Here is a 13,864-nt window from a genome sequence, read left to right on the forward strand (position 1 = left end):
AAGAATCAAGGCCCTTAGCATGAGGAGAACCTGGGGGCAAGGATAGGGATGGACAGAGCGGCCAATTTTGGTTTCTCGTTCTTTCCAGCCTTAGATTCTTAACTCCACCTTTCCAGGCCAGTTTGTGATTTTATTTGAAAACGGAAAAAAGCCCTCATGAAAATTCACCAGCATCTTCGTAGAATTATAGAATCGTAGAGCGGGAAAGGGACGCGGGTGGCGCTGTGGGTAAAAGCCTCAGCGCCTAGGGCTTGCCGATCGAAAGGTCGGCGGTTCGAATCCCCACGGCGGGGTGCGCTCCCGTTGCTCGATCCCAGCGCCTGCCAACCTAGCAGTTTGAAAGCACCCCCGGGTGCAAGTAGATAAATAGGGACCGCTTACTAGCGGGAAGGTAAACGGCGTTTCCGTGTGCGGCTCTGGCTCGCCAGAGCAGCGATGTCACGCTGGCCACGTGACCCAGAAGTGTCTCCGGACAGCGCTGGCCCCCGGCCTCTTGAGTGAGATGGGCGCACAACCCCAGAGTCTGTCAAGACTGGCCCGTACGGGCAGGGGTACCTTTACCTTTACCTTTAGAGCGGGAAAGGACCCCGATGGTCATCTAGTCGAACCCTCTGCAATGCAGGAATCTTAACTAATGCATCCATGACTCTGCTTAAAAACCTCCAGTCCACATCTTAGTGTGAATTTCCTCTAATATTTCTAATGCAATGTTGCCTAATATACACATTTTTGCAAGCCTTTTCTCCCTGTGTGACACATTTTATATGTGATGTTCACTAATAGATGCATTTTGGGGGACACTTTCCTGTAATATACATTCCACCCTCCAAAATATTTCGTTAGAGAACTGCATCACGCAATTTTGTGGAGGGTGACTATGTGGTTCATGTTAAAATCCAAAGCGAATTCCTCCACCATCCCTAGTAAATGGGAAGAACGCATAACCATTTCAGCTATACATCCTTAAGTGTTGCTACAGGGGTTGTGCCAAAGGCCTCGTGGAGAAAGAAGGAGGGCAGAGTCTTCTGAGGTTGCAGGAGACCACTGGATGGTGAAGATGGAGCAACAAAGGTCACATGCTGGGATGTGCCAGCACATAAAACCAGAGACTACACTTCAGCTTATTTTCACATCATTTATTTTGTAGGCCACCTTGAACATGCCTTGGTACTGAAAGGCCGGACATCAATACTGCAATACACACATGAATACATAAAATAATGGAGGGATTTGAGGATGAAAAGCTTTGTCTTCACAATAAGCATATCCCAGAAATTTCATTGGAATTGAGACACCGCAGAGGATGAAAAGCACAAATGGATTATTAGGGGGAACTGAGCAAAGTTCTTAGAGAGAACAATGGCCGATTTCTCACCTGGGATAGCTGAAGAGACACCTGTTCTGTAAGTAGAGCAAAGTCAGGGAGTTTTATGAGGTGTTGTTGGGGAGAGGAACCCAAAGAAGGCAGAGATTAAAACACCCAGTAGAAATTTGGGGTGGAAGTGGATCTGGACGCCGTAGGCAGGATCAGACGCATGATTCAAACCCAAGCGCCAAGGCAGGCAACGAGGAACAACTGGCCTGGTCAAAGCCCAGGGAGTGGAAACAGGGAATCGGCCCTGGCAAACCAACAGCAACAAACCTGTAGTGGTGGCTACTGGATTGAGATGGAGCTGGTTTCTGGCGGAGAAGGCCTGGGATGGAAGATAGCTTGGGTGAGTCAAAGTTGAGATGGAGACAAGTCATGGCTGAACAAGGTCTGGTGGGGCAGGCGAGCAGGAGTAGAAGACACAGGTACCTGAGTTTACAGGAGAAAAGGACATTGTATGTGGACCACTCCATGGGACGTTAGGTCCCTTCCCCTCCAGACCTTGAGCTCCCCTGCGATTTGAGTCGATTGCTGGGAAGCCGGGATTGTAGGGGAGAGGGGATGCTTGGGTTGAAAGGTGGTGGTCAAAACTGTACGGTGGCAGGTCCTGATGGGGTTCAGCCCTCGAGAGGGACTGTCTGCAAAACCAGCCTAACCCACACTGAAGGCATGGGAGAAGGGGAGAACTTCTACACTGGAGTCTACAAAGCTCCTTCCCTCCCCAAAGTCTGCGGAAGGAGAGGCTGCGAAAACCAACATGAGCAGTTTGCCAGACTAGGCGCTCCTCCGTAGCTCATTCAGGAATTCATCACTTGCTGTCTGCCAGGCTGTTTTTAAAATATTCGTTTGTTAAATTGTTCCGTTTGCCCTCCTGGGCTCCTTTGGGAAGAAGGGCGGGATCAAAATCAAGGAAATAAAGGAATAACAAGACCTTACTATAACAGCTGCTCAGCCTTCTCTGTGGGGAGGTTACTTTAAGTAATAGGTTTGAACACTGAATGTGAGCTTGTGTCTAAAGTCTATGGATAGAACAAACACTTGCTGGATGTTTAATGGTTATTGTTATTGTATTTGTCTAAAAACCAATAAAAAAATATTATTTTTTGGTTTTTATTTTTAAAAAGATGGCTGCCAGCAACAGTTAGTCCAAATTTGTCGGGGGGGAAAGGAAGAGAGAACAGCCCCCACCAAGTGATTCATTCCCTGCCCAACTTTTACCTTTCCCCCCACCCCTTTCCAGAGGAAAAGCTTCTATCTTTTCCAGATCCTTCTGAGTCTGCTGAAGCATCTTCCCAGGAAGTTTCCCGAAGGCTGCTCCTCTTGCCCCAAGGCCTCCGTTATCTCGGATACCGCCATTTTGAGGTGGGATGATTTATTTTCCACTTTCACAAGATCCAGGACTAAGTGAGGAGGGAAAGGAAAACACAGAGAACAGCCACAGAGAGACGCTTTCACTGCTTCCTTTTTTCTTTTTCTTTTTTTAAATATATTTTTAGAATTATTAGCATTATTTGCTGATTTACACACATCTTGGTTGCCAAGGTGGCTTCTAAACAGTTTATATGTGTTAAGCCATGATATATCTATCTAGATACAGTCATACTTTGGGTTGAAGTCGCTTCAGGTTAAGCCTTTTCGGGTTGCGATCCGTGGCGACCCAGAAGTAACAGAACACATTACTTCTGGGTTTCGCCACTTGCGCATGCGCAGACACTCAAAATGATGTCACGCACATGTGTGGAAGCGGTAAATCGCGACCCACGCATGTGCAGACGCGCGGACGTGGGTTGCGTTCACTTCAGGATGCGGACAGGGCTCCGGAACGGATCCCGTTTGCATCCAGAGGTACCACTGTATAGATATGCACATACAGATACCAACTCTAAGGGGGCCAGGTTCCTTTGGGGCCCCCAATACAATTTTTTGGGGGAGTGAAATATACCAACTCAGTACATAACAGGGAGCCAGGTCCCCTCAATATTGAGAACAATCCGTACTGTTGCGGCATTTGGCCTCACCCCCCCAGCTCCACCCACCACCCTGTGCACATTATGTACATGCCATCGCCCCCCAATCTTCTGCTCAAGAGACCTTGGGCCAGCCACCCACTCTCAGCCTAACCTACTGTACTTCACAGGGCCGTTGTCATGATTAATTGAGGAGGGGGGCCACCACAAACGCCCCCTTGAGCTCCTTCGAGAGAAAAAGGTGGAGTATAAATCCAGTGCAAAAAAGAAGAAAGTAGAGTCAGAAAAGGAGGTGGCAGAGCCAGAATTGGGCAGGGCAGAGGCACCCAAACATCATTCCTACTCACCGGTTGCAATGGCATTTACTGTTCCTTGGTGCTTTGACTCCTGAGCGATGATTTCTAGGGATAGAAATGCCCGCCGTGTGCTTGGTCAGAAAGGGCTGCCACTCCCCGAATGACAAACAAATGTTGAACAAATGTTGAAGCAGGGAGAGATGCCAGCAACAGGTTTTGCCAGGGGCTACAGGGTGAACGCAGGGGCGCGGGCGGCGCTGTGGGTTAAACCACAGAGCCTAGGGCTTGCTGATCAGGAGGTCAGCGGTTCGAATCCCCGCGATGGGGTGAGCTCCCATTGCTCAGTCCCTGCTCCTGCCAACCTAGCAGTTCAAAAACACGTCAAAGTGCAAGTAAATAAATAGGTACCGCTCTGGCAGGAAGGTAAACGGCGTTTCCGTGCACTGCTCTGGTTCGCCAGAAGCGGCTTGGTCATGCTGGCCACATGACCCGGAAGCTGTACGCCGGCTCCCTCGGCCAATAAAGCGAGATGAGCGCCGCAACCCCAGAGTCAGTCACGACTGGACGTAATGGTCAGGGGTCCTTTTACCTTTACCTTTTTACAGGGTGAACGCAGTTTAGGGGAGCCGACTCCTTGCTCTCTATTCCAGCACTACCAAGGGAACTGCAGTAGCCCAATGGCAGAGCACATGTCTCCGCAAGCCAAAGGGAGTGGGTTCAGTTAGGAAAAGTCACAACGCTTAGCCACGCCATTTCAGAAATGGCAGCACGGTTAGAGCTTTTCCCACTTCCCTGGCACATTCTGCCCCTAACTCGCTCTAGAGGCAAGTGAAAAATTAACGGCTCAGCTCAGCATGGACTCGTTTAGGATAGCCACTGACAGGGCAAATGAAAGCTGTACATGACTGTGGAAAACTTGTTCTTTCATCTTCGTCCTGCCCTTGCGATTCCTGCATTGCAGGTGGTTGAACCAAATGACCCCTTGCCTTCTCCCAACACTACGACTCCATCATTCATCTCCAGCTAAAACCTAAGGCTAAGAATGTGAGACTGCATTTTCTGTCCCTTCTTCCTCTGGTGCTTGGTAAATTCAGGTTGCGCAGCTACGGTATTTGTGCAACGAACCCTCCTCCCCAAAATATTGGACTTTCTGCAGTAAGGAAAAGTGCACTGGAAAGTGTGGGAGATCACCTGCGTTGACCCAACGTCATCTAACCACCTCACAAACAAATCAGAACAAGCACTTATTAAATAGCCAAGGATGAATCTACTATATATTTTGGAAAATGGTTTGTACGTTGCCTGTTTTCTAGGCATTCTGACGCCTCTTGGGATACCAAACCTGACGTCAGGGTTCCTGAGGTGAAGGGTGTAGGTTCTAGGCACCATTTTGAATCAAGATGGCAGCCCCAAATGTGACTTTGCCGTGACTGTACCTCCTTGTTTGGCATAAGTATGGCCAGCTCTCAAGATATTGCCGCCAAACTCGCCGTGAGAGCTCTTGAGGCGCGTGCGGCAGTTTTTGTGGACACTGGGATCCCGGGCACCATTTTGAATCAAAGATGGCAGACCAAGTTCGGTGTGACTTCACCTGCTTTATGATGTGATGGGTCCAATCTCACAAATCACACTATCCATTTTAAAAAAAGCACAGTATTTTGGGGTTTCAAAAAATTCCCTGGGCAGCGCCACATACTCCCCACGCGTGCTAAATAAGCAGGAGATCTGGAAGTTTTAAAGGGCAGGGAACTGCCCTCTGCTGCTGTTGTTTCCCAGAAACATTGTCTGAAGCACCATGTGCATTACTAATAAATGACCGCCCAATAATTTCATAATAAACATAACTTGCCTAACAGCCTGATGGCTCCATCTCTCAAAGCGGTTCGGGGGTTTTCCAGGTAATCAAAGGCCTGATCCAGAAGGACGGCTTCCCCTTGTTCTCTGTAGCGCTGCACCTGGGAGGCAGGTCCAAAAGAGAAGGGAGCTGTGTGAGGAAATTCTCCCTTCCTTCTAATACATGCTATTCCTCACGAGCAAGGATGGAGCCTGGGCAGGGTCGACCCAAGCCTACCAGTCTTCCACAAGAACATCAGTAGAACGTACTGGACCAGGCCAGCAGTCCATCTAGTCCAGCATCGTGTTCTCCCAGGAGCCGACCAGATGCCTCTTCTGAGAAACCCGCAAGCGGGATTTGAACACAAGAACAACTCTCCCCTCCTGTGGTTTCCAGCAAGTAGGTTTCAGAAGCATGGCTGCCTCTGACCGTGGAGGCAGAGCACAGCCATCAAGGTTAGTTGCCATAAAACAGCCCTCTCCCCCATGAATTCTTCTAATCCTCTTTGAAGACATTCAGGTCAGTGACCGTTACTAACTCCTGTGGGAGGCAGTTCAATAGTTTAGCCATGCACTGCGTGAATAGTCTTCTGCAGAGAGAAGGGAATACAGGAGGAGGCAAAGGTGGACTTGCCTGTTCTGATTCCTCTCAATCTCTCAATCCTCTACCCTTAAGTTCAGTTTTCTACACTGCCACATCAGTTTGCAATTACTATTATTAGCTGTTTTTTATTGTTTGTTTGCTTGTTATTATTATTATTATTTTATTTATTATTTTATTATTCTTGTTAGCCGCCCTGAGCCCGGCTTCAGCTGGGGAGGGCGGGATATAAATAAAAATTATTACTATTATTATTATTTTATTTTAATAAGTCTTCATGAAAATTCAGCAGTATTGCTGTGCGAATTTCTCACAACAACAACAACAACAACAACAACAACAACAACAACAATTTATTATTTCTACCCTGCCCATCTGGCTGGGTTTCCCCTGCCACTCTGGGAGGCTCCCAGCAGAATATTAAAAACATGATAAAACATCAAACATTAAAAACTTCACTAAACAGGGCTGCCTTCAGATGTCTTCTGAAAGTCAGATAGTTGTTTATTTCCTTGACATCTGATGGGAGGGCATTCCACAGGGCGGGTGCCACCACTGAAAAGGCCCTCTGCCTGGTTCCCTGTAACCTCACTTCTTGCAGTGAGTGAACCACCAGAAGGCCCTCGGTGCTGGATCTCAGTGCCCAGGCTGAGCGATGGGGTGGAGACGCTCCTTCAAGTATACTGGGCCGAGGCCATTTAGGGCTTTAAAGGTCAGTACCAACACTTTGAATCTGAGGGCCAGTGTTATACGGTCTTGGCAACCACTCCCAGTCACCAGTCTAGCTGCTGCATTCTGGATTAGTTGCAATTTCCAGGTCACCTTCAAAGGTAGTCCCACGTAGAGCGCATGACAGTAGTCCAAGTGGGAGATAACCAGAGCATGCACCACTCTGGTGAGACAGACAGCGGGCAGGGAGGGTCTCAGTCTATGTACCAGATGGAGCTGGTAAACAGCTGCCCTGGACACAGATTTGACCTGTGCCTCCATGGACAGCTGTGAGTCCAAAATTACTCCCAGGCTGCGCCCCTGGTCCTTCAGGGGCACAGGTACCCAATTCAGGACCAGGGAATCCCCCACCTCCGCCCACCCCCTGACCCCCCAAAACAGTACTTCTGTCTTGTCAGGATTCAGCCTCAATCTGTTAGCCTCCATCCATCCTCCAACCACCTCCAGGCACTCACACAGGACCTTCACCACCTTCACTGGTTCCGATTTAAAAGAGAGGTAGAGCTGGGTGTCATCTGCATACTGATGAACACCCAGCCTAGGCCCAAATAGGCACATATTTGTATGCAAACATTTTCCCCCAAAGCACTTTTCTGCTGTACAATGCAGGCTATTTCCACCAATATGTGCATTTTTATTTTTATTTATTCATTCAATTTATATGCCAACCAAGGATCACAGGGGGGGTTTTAGTATAAAAACACAAAATACATAATGTAACAACAACAGTAACATCAAAACCCATTTTTTCCCTCATCGCTCTCTGGCTGCCCACTCCCTGAAAAACAACATAAACAAGAGGTGCTCACAAGACTTTTGCAGAAGTTCCAGGTTTCGTTTTCCCGGATGGACAACTGGATGAAGGATTTCAGAAACTTGTCAGCTCTTCTCAGAGTGATCCAACACATCTGTAAAAGAAGTGAGGATGGGAGTAACAGCTTCTGCCACTGCAGCTGCTGAAAACTCAGGCAGAATATTGAAGAATAAATTATTAATAATAATAATAATAATAATAATAATAATAATAATAATAACAACTAATATACAGCCCTACTTCCATAAATCTTGGGGCAGTTCACCACAAAAAATATATAAAAAAACACCCTGCCGGGAGGATTGCACAACCACACCGCGATCAGCCCCCCTCCGGGAGGATCGGGCTGCGATTGGCCCCCCACCGGATCATGCCACCTTGCGGATTGCCCCCAAGGGTGGATCGGCCTGCCCCCACAGGCGGATCTCCGCTCCGGGTGCCCGAGTGGCTAGCTCCGCCATTGACAAGCCTAAATCGTTGCGCTAATGGAATGAGGGCTTGGACACCAGATGCTGACATCCTAGCCGAGAGGCCTTGCTACTTTCTTTTCCCCCTTTTCTAAAATATATTTTTATTAAAGATTTCTTGGTTTACAAAAGTATGTGCAATGTCTCTTTTTTCATGTTCCGTTTTCTACAGATCAGTTTCATTTGTTGTGAGACATTAGTGTTACATTAGGGAAAAAAGGGGGAAAGAGTTGGAGGGGAATGGTGGGTGGGTGGGGGGTCAGGGGGCAATGCTTCTATTCTACTTAGTGTATGTGTGGGGTTTTGTGTCAGCGTCACTTGTGTGGGTTCTCTTTTCTGTTCGCTTGTATTTCTTTAGTGGTGAGAGAGGTTGGCGGTGGCCTAGGGTGTGGTTGGTTGTCTTTGATTGGCTGGAGTGAAAGTTGTTTTCATGTGTGACTAGGGTGTGTGTGTTTGAATCAGGATAGCCAGATTGATTTGTGTGCTGTTCACTGGGGTGAAGGCGTCTTCTATTTGTCCCTATGTCAGTTTCAGTTTGTTGGCTAGTTTTTCTAGTAAGGCTGTTTCCCATACTATTAGGTACCATTGTTCAATGCTTACTCCTGACAGGTCTCTCCAGTGTCTGGCTATGATGCTTCTGGCTGCTGAGAGTAGGCAGTTTATGAGTTCTTTGTGTTGTGAGTGGGCATTATTGTCTTGGAAGATGTTTAGTAGGGCCAGTTCTGGGGTGACTTCTAATACTTGCTTAGTTATTTTGCATATCTTTTGTATGATTGCTGTCCAGAAGAGTTGGATTTTGGGACATTCCCACCACATGTGGAGATATGTTCCTGTGGAGGTGCATCCTCTCCAGCATTTTGGTGAGGATCCTGGGCGTATTAGCGTTAGTTTCCATGGTTTTAGGTACCACCTGTGAGTTTCAAAGTGAGTTCTTTCCTTTTCACTGATATGGATTTGAAGGGAGGTTTAGACCACATTCTAGTCCATTGGGTGGGGTTGATCTCATAGCCTATGTCGGCCTCCCATTATTACCGGTATTTTTTATTACGTCTAGGGGGTTTGTGAGCGCAAAATATGGTCTGAAGCTCAACATCAAAAAAACGAAGATCATGGCCACTGGTCCCATCACCTCCTGGCAAATAGAAGGGGAAGAAATGGAGGCAGTGAGAGATTTTACTTTATTGGGCTCCATGATCACTGCAGATGGTGACAGCAGCCACGAAATTAAAAGACGCCTGCTTCTTGGGAGAAAAGCAATGACAAACCTAGACAGCATCTTAAAAAGTAGAGACATCACCTTGTCAACAAAGGTCACTATAGTAAAAACTATGGTTTTCCCAGTAGTGATGTATGGAAGTGAAAGCTGGACCATAAAGAAGGCTGATCACCGAAGAATTGATGCTTTTGAATTCTGGTGCTGGAGGAGACTCTTGAGAGTCCCATGGACTGCAAGAAGATCAAACCTCTCCATTCTGAAGGAAATCAGCCCTGAGTGCTCACTGGAAGGACAGATCCTGAAGCTGAGGCTCCAAGACTTTGGCCACCTCATGAGAAGAGAAGACTCCCTGGAAAAGATCCTGATGTTGAGAAAGATGGAGGGCACAAGGAGAAGGGGATGGCAGAGGACGAGATAGTTGGACAGTGTTCTCGAAACTACCAGCATGAGTTTGACCAAACTGCGGGAGGCAGTGGAAGAAAGAAGTGCCTGGCGTGCTCTGGTCCAGGGGGTCACGAAGAGTCGGACACGACTAAACAACTAAACAACAACAACAACAAAGGGGGTTTGTGGAATTTTGTAGTAGTATTTTGTATATTGCAGATACCATCCCTTTGCCGTGTCCCTTTGTTGTTAGGAGATGGGACGTGGGTGGCGCTGTGGGTTAAACCACAGAGCCTAGGAGTTGCCAATCAGAAGGTTGGCGGTTCGAATCCCCGCGACGGGATGAGCTCCCATTGCTCGGTCCCAGCTCCTGCCAACCTAGCTGTTCGAAAGCACGTCAAAGTAGATAAATAGGTACCGCTCCGGTGGGAAGGTAAACGGTGTTTCCGTGCGCTGCTCTGGTTTGCCAGAAGCGGCTTAGTCATGCTGGCTTAGTCAAGCTGTACCCCGGCTCCCTTGGCCAGTAAAGCGAGATGAGCGCCGCAACCCCAGAGTCGGCCACGACTGGACCTAATGGTCAGGGGTCCCTTTAGCTTATTTTGTTGTTAGGAGGAGGTTTCTGAAGGTTGTGAAGGGCCAGGTTACTACTGGGTTGTTTAAGAGGGCATGTAATTGGTGGTGTGTTAGCTAAGATTTGCTGCTTTTTGATGAACTGCGTCAGCCTACCTTCTGCACTGGGACACTGTCCTGGAGATGCACCATCAGGGGGACCAGGCTCTGGAGAGCGAGCGCCTTCATCTGCTCTTTGCCTCCCCACTGGACGATCTCAAACAGGTGGCTGAAGGTGGAGATGGCAGCCAGCCTCACTTTGTTGGACGCCTGTGCCGAGAAGGGGGGAGAAATGCCATCAGGGAACGCGGAGGGCTGCTGTCCCCTTCAAGCTGGGATACAGCAGCAGAGTCCATGAGCTCTCCAGGATCGTGAAATGATCAGGGTCAGGGCCTTGAGCGCCCCCAGGAGGGAAACACAATTCCTCCCGAATCTCCAGGGAAGGGCCAAGGAACCTCAGGCTCTGAACTCTGGCCCTCCAGGCTGCTCTGTCCGGCCCTTGGAACTCTCTGCAGGCCACCCCCCCCTCGCTGGCCCTGCTTCACACTGCTTTTGCCTGGCTAGAATATGTATGGACCACAGAAAAAGGCTTGTGGTGCGGAAGGGAAATCAATGAGGAAGAACAGTTGATCCTGCCTTGGATACAACAGCGGGAGGAGGAGGAAAAGGTGGGGAGAGAATCGTAGAATTGTAGAGTTTGAAGGGACCCCGAGGGTCATCTAGTCCAAACTCCTGCAATGCAATAATCTTTTGCCCAACATGGGGCTCAAATCCACAGACCTGAGATTAAGAGTCTTACACTCTACTGCAGGCGTAGGCAAACTCGGCCCTCCAGATGTTTTGGGACTACAACTGCCATCATCCCTGACCACTGGTCCTGTTTAGCTAGGGATGATGGGAGTTGTAGTCCCAAAAAATCCGGCGGGCCGAGTTTGCCTATGCCTGCTATATCGACTGAGCTATCCAGCTCAGTCGGGTGTCAAATTTTCATCCCAGGCAGCAAAACAGACGGAGCAGACCCTGGCCATTCTCAGTGCCATTGTCAGGCTCAGAATTGCACCAGGAAATAACTGCCATCCCTTCTGAAGATACACTTGGCTGTACTTTTCCCAACCAGTTCCGTCTCTGTTATGTACTGAGTTGAATAGGATTCAGAATGCAGCAGTCTGATTGGTCCTAGAACAATAGGGTCCAGAATGCAGCAGTCTGATTGGTCCACAGGAGTCACCCAATCCAGCTTTAGGTGGAAGTGAATCCGCAACCTGATTGGCCTACAGGAGAATCCCGGAATTAGCCAATCACGTGGGGCGCATTGTGTAAATAATGTATATAAAGCAGACATTCTGGGGGAACTTCCATTCCTCCTCACCACTATGAGCTGAATAAAGAGCATGAAATCCACTTTTGACTCCAAGTATATTTCAATCTCCTTTAACTCCCAGCCCCCCAAAGAATCGATAATAGAGATACATATGCATTTTGGGGGTAAAAAAACCCCCAAGTTGATGGTGCTCATATCTTGATCAAAGTGCTGGGTTGAAAGTGCAGTACAAAATGGCAGGGAAAAGCTGTAGACACACACAAACATTGGGCGGCTCCCCAAGAGATCATTCCCACCAATTCTACACCCAGCCACTGGGACCTGCCCTGCGCCCACAGGTGCTGCCCCACTTGTTGCACCTGGCCTGACTCACGTCGTCAAAAAGTGGCATCACGCTGGTGGCCACCTCGACGGTGAGGGAGTTCACCTCCCTGCTCTGACACTTCAGGAGGTCTGGCAGGAGCTTGAGAGCCTTCACGTTGATGTCTCTGTCGGCCTCGCGCACCCTGGCTATGATATCTGGAAAGGCAGGCTTCAGTTTTTTCATCTGCGCGACACAAAAGGCTGAGTCACACATCTCCAGAGAAGCAACCAAGACAGGTACGTAGCGGATGTCTTTCTTCCGGGGAATCTTTAGCTTGGAACAGAACACAAGATGCCACAGAGGGAAAGGCTCATGGCTGGTTCCGCGCCCTCCCTTGTCAAAAATATTAAAATGGTGGCGTAGAAGACATGAGCCAGAAAGTATTCGGATTCCATGCCATTAAAAATCAGCATCTGCACATGCAGATGTTCCTTATGAATTCCACATCTGTTCACCAAACTGTTGGAGACTTTGCAGGAATAAAGGGATTTTCCTTCCCCATATCTGGTGGGAATGCCCACAGGTTGCTTTTATTCTGGAAGAAAATTCATCAGGCGATACTAGATATTATCAAAACACATATTCAGATTTCTCCTCTGTTTTCCCTACTAAACACGTGGACATGTACCATGGAGACATTTTGCCGGAAGGAACATCCGACACAGATGTTGCTGGGATCCCTATGGCACAACAATGGAAATCGTAAAAAAAACAACAACCCGAAATACTAATATCATTATGGTATAAAAATATTTGGAATTTAGTTACTGCAGAAAAAAGTAACACATAAGCTATGGGTCTCTAATGGACAGGAATATTCTGGTCATTTCTACTCAGTGTGGAGGGATTTTATTTCATATAGCATAGTTTCAGACTTACAGGTATCTTATTTCCATGCCCTCTAGAGAAATGTGGCTGTCATGATCTTAGATTGTGTGTTATTCAGTTCGTTTAGGTTTTGCATGCCCTGCCTTTAGTTAGATATCTGATTGAATTTTTGCTCTTGTTTATTTATCTTTGTGGTTCTATAATAAATTGAAAACTGGTGATGATAATGATGATGATGATGATGATAATAATAATAATATTGAGAATACAGAACAGTGGTAGTCAACATCTGTCCAGCAGGTGTAATTAGGCAACCAGCAATATCTAGAGCAGGGTTTCCCAAACGGGGGCCTCCAGCTGTTTTGGGACTACAATTCCCATCATCCCTGACTACTGGTCCTGCTAGCTAGGGATGATGGGAGTTTTAGTCCCAAAACAGCTGGAGACCTAAGTTTTGGAAACCCTGATCTAGAGGATGGTAGGCTCCCCACCCACTGGGAAGACCTATTGGTCTACTGGTAGATCACTGTGTGTGTCTCTCACCTTCTCTTGATGATCCAAAAAGCAAATCATGCCGTCGAGAGCTAGGGATCTGAGCTCCAACCGGCTGGCCTTCACCTGCCGGCACAGCTGCTTAATGATGATATCTTCCATAGCTGGCGCTAAGGCTCCCTTATGAAGGAACTGGAACAGAAGAAGAATGTGCAGAACTGGCAGCAGCAGGCCTTGAACATGAAAACATGAGAAGAGCCTGCTGGATCAGGCCAAAGAGGAGCAGAAGGAGGAGGCCAGGAGGTGGCAAGATGACATCGCAAGGGATTGTTAAAGAGCCATCACCTCTTTAATCTTCTACCCTCGGGCAGGAGATATAGAAGTATAATCAGCCGTACCAACAGGCTAAAAAATAGCTTCTATCCGTGGCCTGTTAGGCTGTTCAACAGAAAATGACACTGTGAAATTGACTTGCGAGGTGGTGTGTTGTTCGATAAGAGATTGAGTGTTGGGGGGGGAGCTCGTTTAATTTCATTGTACACAGGTTGTACAATGACAATAAAGGTATTATTAT

The 13,864-nt window shown here is 47.9% G+C and overlaps 1 protein-coding gene across 10 annotated transcripts in view; it reads right to left on the minus strand.

The window, feature by feature from the left end:
* Positions 1–1,121: 1,121 nt before the first annotated feature.
* LOC128413329 (maestro heat-like repeat-containing protein family member 7) overlaps positions 1,122–13,864 on the minus strand; it is a 32,092-nt gene continuing 19,349 nt past the window's right edge. For 7 of the 10 annotated variants that reach the window (XM_053387344.1, XM_053387345.1, XM_053387343.1 and 4 more), the window contains 8 exons: positions 13,342–13,482; positions 11,980–12,153; positions 10,403–10,555; positions 7,605–7,703; positions 5,482–5,587; positions 3,684–3,737; positions 2,588–2,769; positions 1,122–1,798 (listed from right to left, as the gene is read on the minus strand). In XM_053387344.1, coding sequence (XP_053243319.1) covers positions 2,621–2,769; positions 3,684–3,737; positions 5,482–5,587; positions 7,605–7,703; positions 10,403–10,555; positions 11,980–12,153; positions 13,342–13,482 — 876 coding nt within the window. In that variant the 3' untranslated portion in view covers positions 1,122–1,798; positions 2,588–2,620. The remainder of the gene's footprint in view (positions 1,799–2,587; positions 2,770–3,683; positions 3,738–5,481; positions 5,588–7,604; positions 7,704–10,402; positions 10,556–11,979; positions 12,154–13,341; positions 13,483–13,864) is intronic. The other 3 variants (XR_008330313.1, XM_053387347.1, XM_053387348.1) reach the window with 3 other exon arrangements.

The sequence above is a fragment of the Podarcis raffonei genome, chromosome 5 (genome assembly GCF_027172205.1).
Source record: "Podarcis raffonei isolate rPodRaf1 chromosome 5, rPodRaf1.pri, whole genome shotgun sequence".
Lineage (NCBI taxonomy): Eukaryota > Metazoa > Chordata > Lepidosauria > Squamata > Lacertidae > Podarcis > Podarcis raffonei.